We start from the raw sequence: 17,195 nt of genomic DNA on the forward strand, positions 1-17,195 counted from the left end.
TCCCATCACTCGTTGAAATACAACCGCTGGGAGACGTGGCAACTGATTGTTCGTTAATATTGTTTATTATCATTCATTGTGATGTCCACATCATTCCAAGAAACAACATGAAATCAATGTGTTTCTACTACAAATAATACTTTTACTATTTAAATTAGGTGCTTCAGCTAAGTGTTTCTCAAATCAGGCAGTGAACCATTTACTTTGGGTTCCACAAAATTCTTTGCAGTAAATTATGTTGTGTACTCATACTTGAGCCCACCTAATTGTGTTCTGAACAGGAATAAAGTTGGTCATGTTTTTGGGAGGAAAAAGTCACTTGGTTAAAGTAGCAACCAAATTGCTAAAATGAGAAATGCTGAAACTTGTAAACTGTTCGCAGCCATGTTGTTAGTGTAAGTGGTGGACTTGAGCTTGGGACAATGGATAATTACTGAATTTAATCAAGTGAAGTTACCTTAGGATAATGAGGGGGGCCTTTGGAAGAAACTCTCCTTCTGGACATTAGGGACATTCTAACAGTAACTAATATTTAAATTAAAACTCTTTTAATACAGGTAGCTATGTTTAATGTGCATTTGTAGTATGAGGATGTACATGGAACTAAATCTCCATGTAAGGGGTTCTTGAACCCCCAAAAAGCCCCAAAAGAAACCCTGCTTTATTGGTCTATAGCAGTTAGTATTATGTCTGTGTTCTTGATTTAAAATATGACGAGAACACACATTTTCATAGCACTGCTTGTCATTCGGAGGCTGGCGGTGGCAGGGCATCGTCTGCCTGGGAGGGGAGCTTCTTCTCCAGCTTGCTGACTCGAAGTTTGAGCTTGCTGTGCGTGGCCTCGTGCTCGGCCAGCAGTCGCGCATAGCGCGTCTGCAGGCTCTCTAGCGTGTTCGCCATCCTATCCACTTTCTCCTCCATCTCCTTGGGGTCCGGGCCCTGCGCCGCTACCTACGGGACAAGAGAAGACATGACAACTGAGCGGCAGATGGTTCCCGGAGATGCGGTGTTGGTGCTGGGGGTACCTCCAAGTCCAGCAGGCCGTCCTTCATCAGGATCTGTCTCCCCTTTTCCTCTAACAAGGCCTTGGCGTCGGGGTACTCAGTTAGCGCCTCCATCAGGTCATCCTTGGAAAGGCAGAAGAGGTCGGAGTAACCGATGCTGCGGATGTTTGCCGTTCGTCTGTTTCCGGCTTTGCTGCCTGTTTGCGTGGAACACAGGAAAGGGTGTGAAGACAATTATTATTTGTTTTGAACATTTCTGTAAAACATCTCCAACTCCTGACTTAACGCTGCCAAAGCGAGTTACAGCTGTGATATGTGAGAATTAATTTCTAGTACTCACCTTTGATGGCCAGGATGCTGATCTCGCCAAAATAGCTGCCGTCGCTGAGCACCACAAATTGCTTGATGCCGTCGTCGGCCACCACAGCGAGCTTGCCCTCCTTGATGATGTACATTTCGCGCCCGATGTCGCCCTTCTTGCAGATGTAGTCTCCAGGACTGTAGACCTGCGGCTGCAGCTTCAGCACCAGCTCCACCAGCAGGCCCGCCTCGCAGTCGGCAAAGATACGCACCTGCATGCCAACACAGAAACAATACCTGAAATCAAACTTTGAGGACAAAAAAAAACTGCGCTGGTCATTATCTTTGCAAAGTGGTCTGACCAGCAACACAGTGACGGACAGTATGTCAGGATCTGGCCCAGGGGAGGTCACCCTGTTTCTGACCTTCTTGAGTGTATCCAGGTGCACATTGATGGCAATCTCGGCCCTCAGTTTGTCTGGAAGGTACTTGAGGACTTCTCGTTCGTCCACCGCCTTCTTGTTGGTCCACAGGAAGTCGAACCACTTTATGACGCGCTTCTCCAAGTCTTTGGTTACCTGTTGGGAAGCAATGGTGTCAGGTTTTATATAAAAAAATAAGAAGTAACAACAGAGAGCAAGGGCTGGATTCAGATGAGAAACCTTGACTGAGAAACCTCGATTGAGAGAGCAGGGAAGAACAGCTTGCGTTGAGAAACCACAACATGCTGAGAGAAAACTTCGGCTAATGAACCTCAACGTCCTGACAAAAGTGTCATTCAGTTACTCTTGCTTGGGCAGGGGTCTGCAACCTGCGGCTCTGGAGCCACATGTAGCTCTTTAGTCCCTCTCTTGTGGTTTCCTGTAGATCTCTAAAAAAATTATTAAAAATATTTTTGTATATATATATTAATTAATTAGATAAAATATTCATTAAATAAATTTAGGATTTATATAAATAAACTGAATAATTAATTACATATTTAAAAAATGTCAGAGTCCAAATTTGTAAGACAAAAGATAGATGAAAAAGTTTTTAAAAAATACCCAAAAACGCCCCAAAAATAACGATAAAATGTCCAAAAACAAAAGAGGAAAGACAGAAAATTACTATAAAATGCCTTTGGAAAATAGAAGTCAGAAAACTCATTATTTAAAAACAGCAAAAATAATAATTGAAAAAGTAACTATAAAATGCCAAAAAACAAACAAAAGAAGAAATCCCAAAAATGATCATATAATGTACACAAAATTGCCCCCCCAAAATTATTTTTTAATTTTATTAAGTCATAAAATAAAATGTTTAAAAAGTAACACTAAAATATCCAAAAACAAAAGAAGAAATCCACAAAACAATTGCCAAAAATGTCAGAAAAAAATTATACAAAAAAGACCCCAAAAATGTAAAAATAAATACATAAATAGCCATAAAATGTCAAAAAATTTAACAAGAGAGGCAAAAAATTACCATATGTCCATAATGTATTGTTTATCACAATATTTAAAGGTTTTGCAGCTCCGGACAGATTTTTTTTTGTCATTTATTTGGCCTAAAAAGGCTCTTTTGACAGTAAATGTTGCTGACCCCTGCGCTAGGCAATGCACAATTCTATATGACAGAATAAAGGCCTATATGATCAAATAAGAGTGACTAGACAAACTAAGACTGAGTGATAGCATAGCAACTGACAACATTCTCATCACATGGGACATTTGCCTAAAACTAGACAAACTAAGCGCCTAAGACATCAGGAACATAGCAACTGTATACCAACTACAAAATAAAAATTACTAGGCAACAAAAGACTAACAAATGCCTCATCATCATTAGGGACAACATAATACAAGACGATAACAAGAAAAACATTTTTTTTGTGTAGTGCCCTCAAAACTTTACGTGCCTTCCCGTGGTGGCCACACTGACCTTGCGGAAGCTCATGTATTGCTTGATAGCATCGATACGAGCCTGAAAGCTGGCGCGGGCGGCGTTCATGTTGGTAATCATGGAACCCACGTTACCCACGATGGTGGCAAAAATCAGCACGCCCACCTGCGGCAGACAGGAAGTGAGCGCCGAGGCCTGTGAGCGCCGCACGTGATGAAACCCACCAGAAAATCGGTGACCACAAAGAAGTACTCGGAGTTCTCCACGGGGGGCGGAGTCTCTCCGATGGTGGTAAGCGTCAGCGTGGACCAATACATACTGTAGGCGTACTTCCTCACCAGGCGGCCAAATTCCGGGTTTGCCGGGTCAGGATACACAAACCTGTCTGAGCCAAAACCTGAAGAGGGCAAGGGAATAAAGAATATTCGTTTTTTCTTTGTTATTGTTTAGCTCGTCAACAAACATCACATCCAAAATTAGTTATTTACTACAAACAGCGGATTAAAAACAGAAGATAAAGTTTGACACTGTGTTGGCAATATGGAGAATCAGGAATATGTGAAGGCCCACCAATGGCCTTGGAGAAAGAGTAGTAGAGGCATGCGTTCCAGTGGATGATGATGACGATGTACATGACCAAGTTGAAGATCCGCAGCGCATTGGGGTAGTTGGTTCTGGTCTCAGTTCTCTGGAAGAACTCCAGCATCCTGAAAAGAGGAGATCAGTTTCAAACTGGCCCCTGGCCGCAAACTCCGATATCACGACACACTGCCGCCAATTTCCACCTGTTGAACCTCAGAAGTTTGTTGAGGCGGATCTCGGGGTAGTTGAGGCCCAGTGTGGCATACAGAATGTCGGTGGGGACTAAGGAGACCACATCCAATCGGAACTGCAAGCTCTTCATGTAACGCTCGCGCAGCTTCTGCTCGTCCTTCACCAGAAGACCCTGCTCCAGGTAGCCTGCGGGTACATCGTGACCATGGTCACAACCGTGACAATGTCCAAGACTACAACTGCGCGCACAAACCTGTCCTGGTTCTGAAGACCATGTCGGCCACGTACAGCAAGTCGCAGAGAAAGTCCACGAAGAACCAGTAGCGCAGGTAGTCCAGCTGAAGCTCCTCGAAGCACGCCCTGATGTGGTACCACCCCATGAGCCTCAGAAGTTGGGGGGTGGAGCACTGTGAACATTACCTGGCGATGATGAAGGTCCAGTTGTACATGATGGGAAGTGTGATGATGAAGAGCCAGTGGTAATATGTGTTCCCCGCCGGGTCCACCACCGTGATCTCCCGTGGTCTAAGGACAATCCACACACAATCCAGTTCATCCCCCAAAGGTCAGGAGAGTTTCAGGAGTGGTTTCACAAAAGATATATATTCAACCCCAAAACACAAGCTACAAGTTCTCCCCTTCACTGAGCCAGACAAGCAACCAGCAAACCTACAAAAAATGAATCACGCAAGTCAACTCATTTACAAAGTCAGAGGCAAATCGAGTCTTGTAGAGTTTTGGCCCAAACTGTTCCCAAGTTCTAAAATGGCTGTCTTTAGTTTGACTCCAGTTAAGTCACGTGATTTGGATCCATACGTCTTGATCAACTTCATCGCAAAGAACCTACATTGCCTCCTTCTCCTTCTCCTCCTTGACTTTCTTCTGTTCCTCCTCTTCTTCAGCCTTAGCTTTCTTCCTCTCCTCCTTTCTGTTGACAGAAGTAGGAGGCGAACATCAGCATTCATCCAGCCATCGATACCAACTTGAATCCTGAATTCAATCGCCACATTCAGAACCGAAACAAGACTTGGGGGAAGTCAAGCCAAAAACGTTTTCTTTTCTTTTTTTTAACCAAAATGTATTCTATATGCCCATTCATTAAAATCCACCCATTTTTATCCATATCACGGGGCGGCCATTTTGCCTTGCTGTCTGAAACGTGACATTGCAGTTGCTCAGGTAACAACCAATCAGGGCTCACCTTACAAATATCACATGACCAAACTCAGAAAACAGGTCAGCCGTGATTGGTCATTACCTGAGCAACTGTGATGTCATTTTGCGGCTTAATTCGTATTCTGATGGGAGCACATACAAGATATTATTGTAAAGAAAAATGTGAGGTTGACTTCTACTTTAATTAGAAAACCGATTTTACATCTACTATTTTAATTGTGAACAGGGGGGGCAACAGAAGCAAAGGAGTCAAAGAGATTACGTTTTCTTGTCTTTCTTCTCCTTCTTCTTCTTTTTCTTCTTCTTCTCATCCCTACAAGACAGAAAGAATTGTGTGCAGTGGTGTGCAATGGGAGTTACGGTGTGTGTGTGTGTGTGTGTGCGTGTGTGTTACTTGTCTTTGTTGTTGTTGCTGTTGTTGATGTTGAAGAGAAGTCCCGCACCCCTGAAACACATGACCGGTCACATACACATTACGCACACAGCAGAGGTAGAAGAAGCAAAAGTATTCACACCCTATAAGAAGAAGTAAGAACACTTGTGAAAAAAATGGTAAAACTAGAAGTACACATTCATGTCTGAAGTAGAGACACAGAAGTGAGCTCAAGTACTTAAATGGTTCAGATTTTCAAATAGAGAGTAAAAAGTTGTAAGGAAAAAAAAATGCACAGATACAACTGAAGAATCTATTCATGTAGAGTTAAGAAGCATTTGTATTTGAATGTCTCACCACTGCCCTTGTGACTCACCTGTGGTCCTCCATGTCGTCCATGAGTGGGGCGGCCGCGTCGACCGGTGAAACCTGGGCCATGGCGGTTCTGGCACGCACGCACGTACACACACACACGCACACACACACACACACACACACACACACAGTGTGGACAAGGTCGCTTTGCCAGGCACTAGGCAGGAGTCGGAAACATTGCATCACTCACCTGTCAAAGTGAAATTCAGTTGGCCCCGGGGTCACATCCAAGCCATTGCCATGGAAACACAACTGCTACCCCTACAAACAACCTTTAAATCCACCAGAAGAAACAAAAAGTTTCCCCCAATCCAATAGAAGCGTTCAGTCGCAGATAAAAAGATTAGCGGACAGATGATCGGGCGCGACTCGCATGCACGCGCACGCACAGCCAACTTCGTTATGAATGAGTTTTTTTTAACTACAACTTTTGTCTTTAACTGGGTAAACTTTGCACTCCTGATGACTCTAGTGGACAAGAAGGAGTAATAAGAAAAGACGAGTTGAATAAGTGAAGGAGAACAATGGCCACGCTCATTTAGATGAGTCAGCACACACACACAGGCAGCTTTGATAGGCTTAAGTGTGTATGTGTGTGAGGAAGACAGGTGCTAAAGTATATAATGTGACCAGCAGGTAGCGCTGAAAGTGAATTTCCCTGCTTTGGAACGTGTCTTGCGACTTGTGATAGTGACGTCACATGCAGCCGTGGTCGCAGGAACGCTTTATTTTCGATAAGGAAAAAATATAGAAATAAAAACATGATTAAATATTGAATATAATGAAGAAAAATAGAGAAAACGAAAACAATTGCGTTGGCCGGGAATCGAACCCGGGTCAACTGCTTGGAAGGCAGCTATGCTCACCACTATACCACCAACGCCTGGCGATTTCAAATGGAATCAAACAAGTGTTAAAAGAATCATAATTGGTTTCTCCCAGAAAATTCAGTTCTAAACGACGTGATTTTCTTTCCGTTTTCTTTGTCGTCTGTTCAACGTGAAGATGGAGTCATTTGTATCTTTTAATGTTGCACCTTCCACTGTGATCCACTAGAGGACGGAGTACCGTTCACCCATTGTTCCAACGTCACGTTTTGGGAAGGGTCAAAGGTCATGAGAAGCCCCCCATTTCAACAGGCCAGCGTTGCCCTGCGACCTCTTCCGAACGAAAGGCGCAACAGAAGCCTTTCGCTGGTGTGTGCGTGTGTGTGCGCGCGTGTCAAAATATGTCTGTGTGTGACATGGCTTCCTGGCGAGCCGCCAATCATCTTCACACTTTGCCGCCTCCTCTTCCTCCCCGGGCGCCAATCAGACGCCACGCGGCGCGCGGCCACGGGTGGCGCCAGACGCAGCGGAGGGCACGAGCCGACACGCGCTTCCCCTCCCCCTTCCTGTCAGCGAGCATCAGCCTGCCAACGAGCCCCCCCACCACATCACCCCCCACCCCCTCCCCTCCGCCGCGTCGTGAGGACGACGCACGTATTCGTTCATAACCTCCGCCATTATTCATCGCCCCCTCCCCCCCTGCAGGGTCTCTCGCTGTCTCCACGCCACCTGCTAATTGAACTCCTTCCTGCTGCCTCGCGCGAGCTCGCTTGTGCCAAGCCCAGGTGATTATACGCCCCCCACCCCCCTCCTCCCATTATCCATCAACCCCCCCCCCCCCCCCCCCTCGTTCCCCTCCCCGCCACTGACAGACCGACAAATCCCTCCCGGTGCTCCTCTCCTCTCCCCCCTCCCCCTCCTCCTCTCTCCATCTCCTTCCCCGCCAGCCATGATCCGTGGCGGGCTAATTCCCAGACGGTCCTCCTCTTCCTCTTGTCGTCCTCGCGGGCCTGGTGAGTAGCCTCATCTCCTCCTCTGCCTGTGTGTGCGCGCGCGTGTTGGACCGCCGCATGCCGCCTTCACGCTTTTTAGCCTTTTACGAGCCGCCTTCAAGCCCCCCCTCTCCCCTCCTGCTGCGCCTGTGGGATGAGGGGGAGGCGGGGGAAGGAGGAGGAGGTGTGGAGGGGGGCGTTAATGTGAGAGTGGTTTCCTCCACCGTGACCTTCTGTCACGCTGACCGGATAATTAGTCCCGCCTCCAGGGTGCGCTCTTTCCCGCCTGCCACGGGTCAGAGGTCACAGGAAGTCAGCGTGTTGGTGTTTTGTCCCCGGCAGGAAAGTAAACAAAAGGCGTGGGCGGCGGCCATGTCGGGCATGACGAGCGGCGTGTGCGTGGAGAGCGACCTCTCGTCCGTGTTGCAGCGAAGCTCGGCCTCCTCGCACCACCATCCCAATCACCACGGTTACGGAGGCCAGGGTCAGGTGAGTCCAGACTGCTTGAGCACTCGCAGCGGCGAAAATTTGGCAAGTTTGCGCAACGTTTCAAGGAAGTCAAAGCAATTTCGGTTATGTAAATCATATGAGTCACAATTAAGTTTCAAACAAGTCCCAAGTTACTGTGGTGGCATCAATTATAAGTTCAACAATGGCTCTAAACAATTACTCAATTATTAAAATAGTTGTCGATTCATTTGATAATCAATTACTTGTCGATTAATCGATTAATTATGACACCTCTAAACCAAGTCCCAAGTTACTGTGGTATCAAATTTAAGGTCAACAATGACTAAATGATTACTCGAGTATTAAAATAGTTGTTGATTAATTTAATCATCGATTGCTAGTCGATTAATTGATTAATCTCAGATGTGTCGCCCCTACCCCTGTGGTCGCAGGTGTCGACGTTGGCACCCATGCTGGACTACAGCAGCGAGATGGACCGCTACCGCTCGTCCATCGCCAGCTTCTACAAGACCAACGTGGACGTGGGCAATTTCCCGCAGTCGGCCAAGCTGGCGGCGCGTTTGGCGGCCGCCGCTCCCATCTTCCCTCCCGCCGCCACCAGATTGGGCGCCATGGCCACGGCGCCCTGGGGCTGCCACGACAACGTCAACCATCCGGCGGCCGTCTTCTGGGGCCGACCCAAACCCGGCGGCGTGCACCACCGCCACCACCCAGCGGCGCCCGCCGGTCACATGACCCCCTCGCACCCCCATGGGAGCGGCATGCACCAGGGCGGGGGGGCGGACGAGGGGGCGCGGACTGAAAAGCATTCTGCCGCCTCGCTTCCCGTCACCCAAACGGGACACCACCATCCCATGGCGCCCAGCAACGCCAACTTCCTTCCCGGGTACGGCGGAGGGAGCGACTGCGGCGCGGGCAAGCAAGGACACGCCCACCCGGACATGATGGGCCTATCAGAGGGGGGCAGCTGCAACGGGGGCGGGGTTCTGGGAAGCAGCTTCCTGGGGGGGCTGGGCTTACCCCCGGGGGTCATCGTCATGGCGATGGGCTCCACGGCGGGCGGGATCTCGGACGCCGGCAGCGCCTTCCAGATGACGGGCGGCCAACGGGTGCCCACGGACTGCCAGCAGCACGCCGGCTCCTCGCCCTGCCCTTCCTCATCCTCGCCGTCGTCATCAGGTGTGGCGGCGGGGGGTGTGGTCCTGTCGCCGCCCTCCTCATCCTCGTCCTCATCCTCATCTAAGAGGAAGCGCAAGCGCTGTGGCGTGTGCGGGCCGTGCCGGCGGCTCATCAACTGCGGCGTGTGCTCGTCCTGCCGCAACAGGAAGACGGGCCACCAGATCTGCAAGTTCAGGAAGTGCGAGGAGCTCAAGAAGAAGCCGGGGGGAGGAGGGGGAGGGGCGCTCGAGGTGAGGGGGCGATGATGTCATAAAACGCAAATGAGTTATTTCAAGTCAATCCGATGTGGATTCTTTAGGTCAAGATTCGATTCAATAATTATTCAAATGCATGCCGGCGGCCATTTTGTCCGTTTTTGGTCCAACATGGCCTCCGCCCATGCAACGCAAAGCATTTTGATTTGGTTGATCAAATATTACAGAATTTTTAAACGATTGATATATTTATTATTATAAATTATTATTTTTTACATATTTTTCTATTTTATTAGTTATTTATAATGTTTTAAATATTAATAAACATTCATCCTTACTTCTTCCCATGAGAGTCTTTACAAACCGTAGCTAATTAGCCCACACACTCCGACAGCATGCGCACGTGCTAGGGCATTAGGCTAATCTTTGTCAATTACACGCTAATTGGAGCCGCGGCGTGTGTGTGTGGTCAAAAAGTATTTCACACGTTTTTTTCCCCTCCTCCGTAGAGGCCGCCATCTGTCCCGACCGGCGAGGCCTTCCGGTGGTTCTTCTAGTCGCTGCCTGAGGCCCGAACAGGAAGCGGCGCTCGAATGCTGACACTGGACTGAGGACAGTCGCAAGCTGCTCGCCGTGGAGAATCCGTGCGTTGCTACTTCTTTCTCAAAAATAAGACAAAGAGACTCATTATTTGGGGATTTCTTTTTCTAGTCTGACACAAACGAGGTTCGATTTTTCATATTTCAATTTCAGGCTCAGGAAAATATGATGCAGTGGTGGTGGCTAATGCACTAATGTAGCTTTGCTAATGTTCATTCCCAAACTTCAGTCACGAAAAACCAATTATATACAGTGGAACCTCGGAGTTTGAACGTCTCGGAACTCGAACAATTCGGACTTCAACCCAAAAATTTGAGTAAAAATGCCTCGGAGTTTGAACTCATTTTCGGAGTTCGAACACCCAAGCAAAGCAAGCTAAGCCAAACATACCTTGAAAACTATGCCGAATGCTCACGTTGCGGTCGTTGAGACGATGCGCTGCTAATTTCCAGTCAGATTGTGAATACTCCCGGAGGTGCTCCATACTCGCGAGTGCATTTGGATTTTTCCACGACAATTTTCTTCGCCATGGGCCCAAAGAAAGACAACAGTGCCAGTGGCAGCAAAGAAAAACATACAGTGCTACGAACCACAGTGGAATTTATCGCGCAGTTGTAACTACCGTGACTTCTTCTGTAAATACTGGCACGAGGACCCCCCTTAGCTGTTCAACAACGCACACAAGGACCGCTTAGTAGTCTAACAATATGCCCAATGTAAAATACACAAACTCAGTACTGAACTAAAGCTAGCATTAACATAACATTTATCATCCACTGATGCCATCACACCACAACAAAAAAGGAAAAGTATTTTTATTGTTTAAATACTGTACTGTACTCTAAATGTAAAAAACATTAATAGAAATTAAAATAGGAATTTTCTGTTTCTGGAGCTTGATAACGGATTCATTGCATTTACATGACTTCCTATGGGAAAAAAAGTTTTGGAGGTTGAACAATTCGGACTTTGAACACTTTGCAGGAACAAATTATGTGCAAACACCAAGGTACCACTTTAGTCAAATTCAGTTCTGAGTAAAACAAAACAAAAATTAAAAACAAATCTGCCACTTTTCTCGGTGTTGGATTTCCAGGTACAAAAATGTATCAATTCATTGGCAACTATTTTTAATGATTATTTTAATAATTGATTAATCTGCTGATGATTTTGTCAATTAGTTACATTTCCATCCCTTTATTGCAAAATAGGACCTTTTTTTCAATTTTTTTGGAGGCTTGCATTCACAGATAAAATAATAAAATAACTAATTTTAAGTTTAATTTTAAATGTGAAGAACCCGGCATTTTCTAATATTGTGGTGTAGGATTCAAAAAGAAATAACTGAATAATCAGCCACTTTGTCATTTTTTTGATTCGTTGCCAATTGGAACGAACGAAAGTCACACGGACTTTGTCGGCCAGGAGATAAGCCGGCATCCAAAATATTTTCTGAGCACCCGCACCGGACCACCCTTGTTCTGTTTCTTCAATGGTCCAGCAAGACTTGGTGCGAAAGGACTACAAATTTCCTCAGGAGGACTACAAGGACCACAAGCGTTGGTGGACGAGACAAAACGACAACAAGGAACGAGGAAGCGTCAGCAATGCCCGTCACGTGTGTGTGCACGTGTGATTGCATCATACGGCGTGTGCTCGTCATCTCCCATACTGGCGAGGCAGAATGCTGGTCGCCCTTGACAACAGAGCCCCTTGTTGCTAGGCAACTGCTAACAATGGCCCGGCACTCGTGTGCTGTGATGTGGGAGTGGTGGGAAAATGCTTCCACACAATGACGGACACGTTTGAAATCCCCTGAAAGTGTTTATTGTCATCAAGTGTGTGTTTGCGTGCGTGTGTGCGTGCGTGCGTCATCAACACACTCACTGCTACTCATTTTCACATTAAAAGCACTTATTAAAAAAAGGTTTGCAGTTATTTTGAAGCCTCGGTGCGCCATCCAGTGGCCAAAAATGGGCACGACGGCATCTGATGGAGTCAAGGGCACGTTGCCATGGCAACAGGGTGGAAATCAAGAGTAGTCTGTCATGTGATTGGAAGAAAGAGTGTTGCGACATCAGAGGGGGCATGACATGATGGAAGGGGAGGGTGGGGCGCTGAGTTCAGCTCCCGCTGCCGCCTCGCCTTGGAAGAGGTCAGACAGGAAGTCAAGGGAAGAGGAGGGCGGGGAAAACTTGACCTCTTCCTCCTCGATGCCTTCATCCTGAAGTTTGAGCGGCGGCGCCCGAATCAGGGGGGGAGGGGCGCTTCTTACCTGGAAAAAGTCCGCTCGCGCCGGATTTGGAAAGCTGTCGTCGTTAGCATCCACGCACGCCACGTCCGAGATGTCCGAGAAGTTGCCGCGGTCCGAGAGCAGCGACGGGATATCGGGAAGGCGTGACGAGTTGTCGCCGTCCTCGTCGCTGCTGTTGCTGTCCAGCGTGATGACGACCGGCGCCCTGAAAGACAAACGCCGTCAATTCAAAGAAAACGCGCCAGCAATCAAATTTTGCCATTCAACACGTCGGTCGAAACTGTGCAACTTGTAAAAAAAAATTTGGAAACGCTTTGCAGCCGTAAAATTCAAAGTTAATGATTATTTGCTAAAAGTTTGTCCGTTTGAACATTAATTGTCTTGTCTCGTAGTGTATTCAATTAATTACTGTAAATATAGGTTGAACATGATTTGCAAAATCTGTTTTTATTTACGTTAAACACAATGTCACAACTTCATTTGGAATTGGGTTTGTATTTTCTACTCTCCTACTACTTTTTAACTGCTTAATTACTTTTTAGTAATTACTACTCTCCCACTACTTATCTACTTTATTAACTGCTTTCTAGTATCACCCTTTTGTGGCTATTTTATAATCAGTAACTAGAAATCAGAATAAAAATGTTCCATTAATTTCATGCCATTTTTAAGGAAAAATGTTACATTGGAATATTTACGTCTTTGTTTACATTTATCTGTCGTTTTTGTGGAGTAAAGTTTTTATTGATCAAAAGTACAAATGGGATCGGTACATGGTATTGGTTTCTACTCAAGAGTTTATTACTTGTCTGGGAAAAAAATGTTATAGACTGTTATGGTTTCTACTTTTTAGGGTTATTATTTTTTGTATTGTGACAGTTCTTCTCGTTTGACTCCGATTGTGAGGAAAATGTGTCTGTCACTGATTGGTTGTCATGGTAACCTTTGAAGGCTTGTTTACCTGCCGTGTTGCTGCGTCCTGCGATGGCGCTTAGGTGGGACGGTGCCCTCGTACACGATCTCTACGCTGGGACTGCGCTCGCGTTGAATCTCTTGCTTACTGTGGGACAGGAAGTGGGGGGGTGATTGTGGGGGGGAAAGGGTCAGTCCAGTGTACGCAAACACTGGACCCCCCCCCCCCTACATTTTGATGTCAACAGTTGCAAAGAAAAAGGGCGGGAAGCTCTCACCTGTCGCCGCCGGTGGCCATCTTGCGTGTGTCGCTCTTTCTCTTGCTGCAGCCCCGCCCTCGCCGCCTGTTGCCGGGGTGGTTGAGCTCATCCAGGTGTCGGCTCTTGTACTTCCTCTTCCCGCCGGGCTTCTCTCCGCCGGAGCGAGACGGCGAGCGAGGGGACGGCAGAGTTGGCGAGGAGGAGCAGACAGGGGAGCAGGAGGAGGAGGAGGAGGAAAATGAGGAGGAGGAGGATGTGGAGGAAATCTCCCAGCCGCAGTCCAGCGGGCTGAGGGCGAGCAGCGAGCTGGACTCCAGGCTGGAGTGCGAAAAGGAGCGCATCATGGCGGGATAAATGGAACGGTTGGGATTGGCCAAAGTGCCGCGCTTTCTCTTACGCTCCCGTTTGCTCCTCTTCTTTTTCTGTTTTTTTTTGTCGGCAGGCGGCGGAGTGGGCGTGCAGATCGAGCTCAGCGAGCCCACCGCGGGGTCCTTCTCCTGGCAGGCGGCCGAGGTGGTGGGCGGGACGGCAGGGGAGGAGCCTTCAGAGTCGGACGACAGGTGCACGAGCTCCGGCGTGCGCTCGGCCATGGGCTTTTTGTATCCCACGATCATACACTCGCCCTCGTCCTCCTGCGGGACGGGGCTCGAGGGCGGAGACGTCAACGTGGCCGAATGGGAGGGGCCCGGTTTCTGGTCGCTGCGCCGCTGCCGCCGCTCCTCCTCCTCCTCTTCATCCTCGGAGATGGCGATGACGGAGCTGGAAGCGGAGCCGCTGCTGTCGGCGGGCGGTGGATGGTAGGCAGCGTGCAGGTCGTACTCGTCCAGGCTGAGCGGCGAGCGGGCGAAGCAGAGCAACTCGTGGAGGAAGTGCTCCGTCTGCGCCAACAGGAAGGGCTGCAGCTCTTCCTCCATAGTTGCCGCGTCCTCCAGGCCGTGGTGAGCCATCCGCGCCGCGATGATGCGCTGCACGACGTCCACCAGTGAGCCGTCCGCGCCGTACAGCACCGTCAGCTCGCGCCTCAGCCAAGGCCGCAGTCTGTTCAGCTGGCCGGGGTCCTGGCGGAAGCCGTCCACCGAGATGTCGCGCTGCGGGTCGGTGGCGCTGGCGCCTGCCACGCCGCGCACGCGTACTCCGCCGCGATAGAGGGCGCGGCGAAAGGCCACCATCTCGCCCTCCCTCAGGCGCCGCACTGCCATGCCTTCTCGCTGCAGACGCAGCCTGGCGGTCAATCGGGCGACGAGCCGCGGCGACGCTCGAGCCGCAACGTTGGCGCCGAGATGCGACAGGCCTTCGAATATGACACCGCGCTCTGACAGGTCGGCTCCTCCCTGTTCGCCGTCCTCGTGGGAATGACGCGGGGCCAGAGGAAGTGGCGGGACGTCCAAATACCATTCCCACACCCCCTGCTCCTCCTCACTCCTCCCTGAGCCTCCTCGTTCCCTCCTCCGGCTCCTGGTGGTGGGTTCATTGGCATCAGCTACCCGGTGCCTCCTCAGCATGAGCCTCAACTGGTGGTCACTCCTCGCCGCCGACGCCATGGCAGCCACCATAGCCATCGTGGCCGCCACGCTGCCGCTGGTAGGGGCGGGGCGCAGCGTGTACTCCTTAAAGTCGTCCTCGGCACGCACTGAGTGCAAGATGGAGGCAAAGGGCTGCTTGCAGAGCGGACACTCGGCCTTGTTGTGCGACCATTCCTGGATGCACCGGAAACAGAAGCGGTGCAGGCAGCGGTTCAAATAGGCCATGTTGTTGAAGCGGTCCAGGCAGATTGGACACTTTGAGTCGGGAGATGCCTCCTCTGACGTCAGAGCCGCTCGGGTCGACGGCGCGGGAGGTGATGGAGCAGCGGCCTGCGTGTTGGCGCTCGTCTTCTTCTTCCTTCGACTTCCTCGGCTACTGACCGCTTCCTCGGTCGGTCGGTCACCGCCTTTGTTGTCACGGCGGCGAACTCGCAGCTTCATAGCCGTGGGGGCCATCACCTGCCAACACAAAAGATGTGACACAATGTCATTGTTTATGGGAAATGCAGAACAATAAAAACAATAAAAAAAATGTATGAGCCAATGGGAACCGCTTATTCCTCACTAGGGTCGCTGGAGCCTATCCCAGCTGGCTACGGGCAGTAGGCAGGGTACACCCTGAACTGGTTGCCAGCCAATCACAGGGCACACAGAGACGAACAACCATTCACACTCACAATCACACCTAGCGACAATTTTGAGTGTTCAATTAACCTGACATGCATGTCTTTGGAATGTGAGAAAAAACCAGAGTACCCGGAGAAAACCCACACAGGCACGGGGAGAACATGCAAACTCCACCCAGGAAGGCCAAAGCCCGGACTCGATCTCGCGTCCTCTGCAGTGGGAGGCGAACGTGCTAACCAATCAGCCACAGTACCGCCAAAGTAAAATAAATAAATAAATAAATAAATAAATAAATAAATGTCAAAATACCCCCCCAAAATTAAAATATTAATGGAAACTAAAATATACATATATATGCGTATATATGAAATAAAATAAAAATAAATACACACATTAAAAAAACGAGATTACTCTCTACTCTTCTTATTAGCCTGCTATGCTAACAGCACAATAGCAGCGTCTCGACCGTAATAACAGAAATTTGTTTGATGTTCTTACTACATTTGATCGTGTTTGATGTTATGCTAGCATACTGAAGCAATTAGCTTCCGTACCAGGGCACGATCACTCTCGCGGCTAGAACCGGCACCTTTTCATGAGGCTCTCACTCCTTGTCGACTGCCGAACTTGCGGTGTAACGCTCCTCGACTTCGCGTGATTTAAGGGAGATAAGGACGCCTGCACTCAGTCACCAAATTGTTGAATTTTTGTGGGTTGTTGGCCGTTAAAGGAAAAGATGAGCTGCTGCTTCTTCTTGTGGACTCGTGCAACGTCATCAGTGGTGGACGGAAGTGGAAAACTCTGAGTTCCCGGATTTGGTCATGATGCAGCTCGTAGACATGACGACTTGAGCGGGTTGGCCCGTTGCTGTGATACGGCAGCACGTCTGACATATTAGATGTGGTAGAGCTGCTTATATAACGCAAGCAAATGAACCAGATATGTTAAATCTCCTGTGCACAAAGTTAATGTCTCAATCACATTATGTTTCTAGTGACGATTTATAATTATTTTGCAATGTGAATTTGCTAAGATAACCCATTTTCTGTGTCTTTATGAAAGAGCTGGAACTGTATTTAATGTCAACTTCTGCTGCTAAAATACTGCCATATATATATATATGTGCGTGTGTGTGTGTGTGCTGTCAAAGTTAAAGCGTTAACTAATTAATTAATCACAAAAAATCATCACATTGATCATATATTAATGCAGATTAATCACACTTTTCATTTTAACCACAGATGATCCTTTACCTACAGCAGATGGCTTTGTTAAAGGTAGCACAGGTTGTGTTTGAGCAATAAACATAACTACATGCATTAAAATAAAGCATTTAATAAATGTTTACGTATGACATTTAAAATATTTGTTCATGTCAAACTATTGTAGTCACCCCCCCCCCCAATCAAATATGCAAGTAAATAACTGCTTAGAAAAAAAAGGAGGATAAGTGTGTGCAGTGGATCAAGT

The 17,195-nt window shown here is 48.2% G+C and overlaps 3 protein-coding genes and 1 non-coding gene across 6 annotated transcripts; 1 reads left to right on the top strand and 3 right to left on the bottom strand.

Moving 5' to 3' along the window:
• Window positions 1–46: 46 nt before the first annotated feature.
• On the bottom strand, window positions 47–6,670 carry cnga1b (cyclic nucleotide gated channel subunit alpha 1b). Its single transcript, XM_086058501.1, has 16 exons — window positions 6,260–6,670; window positions 6,077–6,158; window positions 5,888–5,956; window positions 5,533–5,583; window positions 5,401–5,451; window positions 4,810–4,890; window positions 4,383–4,487; window positions 4,216–4,322; window positions 3,974–4,148; window positions 3,759–3,895; window positions 3,413–3,585; window positions 3,228–3,353; window positions 1,730–1,882; window positions 1,345–1,576; window positions 1,026–1,201; window positions 47–951 (listed from the first exon to the last, which is right to left on the bottom strand). The coding sequence occupies exons 3-16, from the start codon at window positions 5,947–5,949 to the stop codon at window positions 745–747; spliced, it is 1,836 nt and encodes a 611-aa protein (XP_085914627.1). The 5' UTR covers window positions 5,950–5,956; window positions 6,077–6,158; window positions 6,260–6,670; the 3' UTR covers window positions 47–744.
• Window positions 6,671–6,697: 27 nt separating this feature from the next.
• On the bottom strand, window positions 6,698–6,769 carry trnag-ucc (transfer RNA glycine (anticodon UCC)). Its single transcript has one exon. It is a non-coding gene; the product is annotated as a tRNA-Gly (tRNA).
• A 580-nt stretch (window positions 6,770–7,349) lies between these two features.
• LOC147159984 (uncharacterized) lies at window positions 7,350–12,069 on the top strand. 2 transcript variants are annotated; one of them, XM_086058509.1, is made up of 4 exons: window positions 7,350–7,498; window positions 8,048–8,194; window positions 8,608–9,585; window positions 10,059–12,069. In XM_086058509.1, exons 2-4 carry the CDS (start codon window positions 8,078–8,080, stop codon window positions 10,104–10,106), a joined length of 1,143 nt encoding a protein of 380 aa, XP_085914635.1. In that variant the 5' UTR covers window positions 7,350–7,498; window positions 8,048–8,077; the 3' UTR covers window positions 10,107–12,069. The 2 variants fall into 2 exon arrangements, with proteins under 2 accessions (XP_085914635.1, XP_085914634.1); XM_086058508.1 differs by lacking the exon at window positions 7,350–7,498 and adding an exon at window positions 7,585–7,726.
• On the bottom strand, window positions 10,970–16,498 carry LOC147159985 (uncharacterized). 2 transcript variants are annotated; one of them, XM_086058500.1, is made up of 4 exons: window positions 16,315–16,498; window positions 13,594–15,557; window positions 13,365–13,463; window positions 10,970–12,608 (listed from the first exon to the last, which is right to left on the bottom strand). In XM_086058500.1, exons 2-4 carry the CDS (start codon window positions 15,552–15,554, stop codon window positions 12,227–12,229), a joined length of 2,442 nt encoding a protein of 813 aa, XP_085914626.1. In that variant the 5' UTR covers window positions 15,555–15,557; window positions 16,315–16,498; the 3' UTR covers window positions 10,970–12,226. The 2 variants fall into 2 exon arrangements, with proteins under 2 accessions (XP_085914626.1, XP_085914625.1); XM_086058499.1 differs by having other exon boundaries at window positions 16,280–16,498.
• Window positions 16,499–17,195: the final 697 nt, after the last annotated feature.

The sequence above is a fragment of the Leptonotus elevatus genome, chromosome 17 (assembly GCF_054856555.1).
Source record: "Leptonotus elevatus isolate MCC_2025b chromosome 17, RoL_Lele_1.0, whole genome shotgun sequence".
NCBI classification, from domain to species: Eukaryota; Metazoa; Chordata; class Actinopteri; order Syngnathiformes; family Syngnathidae; genus Leptonotus; species Leptonotus elevatus.

Bases quoted from the DNA above. Each gene is read 5' to 3' on its own strand.
- cnga1b (XM_086058501.1), bottom strand. From the start codon at position 5,949: ATGGCCCAGGTTTCACCGGTCGACGCGGCCGCCCCACTCATGGACGAC. The intron at 5,584-5,887 runs GTGAGTCACAAG...CATGTGTTTCAG, and splicing joins GACGACATGGAGGACCACAG to GGGTGCGGGACTTCTCTTCA. The intron at 5,452-5,532 runs GTAACACACACG...TCTGTCTTGTAG, and splicing joins AGCAACAACAACAAAGACAA to GGATGAGAAGAAGAAGAAAA.
- LOC147159984 (XM_086058509.1), top strand. From the start codon at position 8,078: ATGTCGGGCATGACGAGCGGCGTGTGCGTGGAGAGCGACCTCTCGTCC. The intron at 8,195-8,607 runs GTGAGTCCAGAC...CTGTGGTCGCAG, and splicing joins GTTACGGAGGCCAGGGTCAG to GTGTCGACGTTGGCACCCAT. The intron at 9,586-10,058 runs GTGAGGGGGCGA...CCTCCTCCGTAG, and splicing joins GAGGGGGAGGGGCGCTCGAG to AGGCCGCCATCTGTCCCGAC.
- LOC147159985 (XM_086058500.1), bottom strand. From the start codon at position 15,554: ATGGCCCCCACGGCTATGAAGCTGCGAGTTCGCCGCCGTGACAACAAA. The intron at 13,464-13,593 runs GTGAGAGCTTCC...CCTGTCCCACAG, and splicing joins ATGGCCACCGGCGGCGACAG to TAAGCAAGAGATTCAACGCG. The intron at 12,609-13,364 runs GTAAACAAGCCT...TTTGTCTTTCAG, and splicing joins AGGACGCAGCAACACGGCAG to GGCGCCGGTCGTCATCACGC.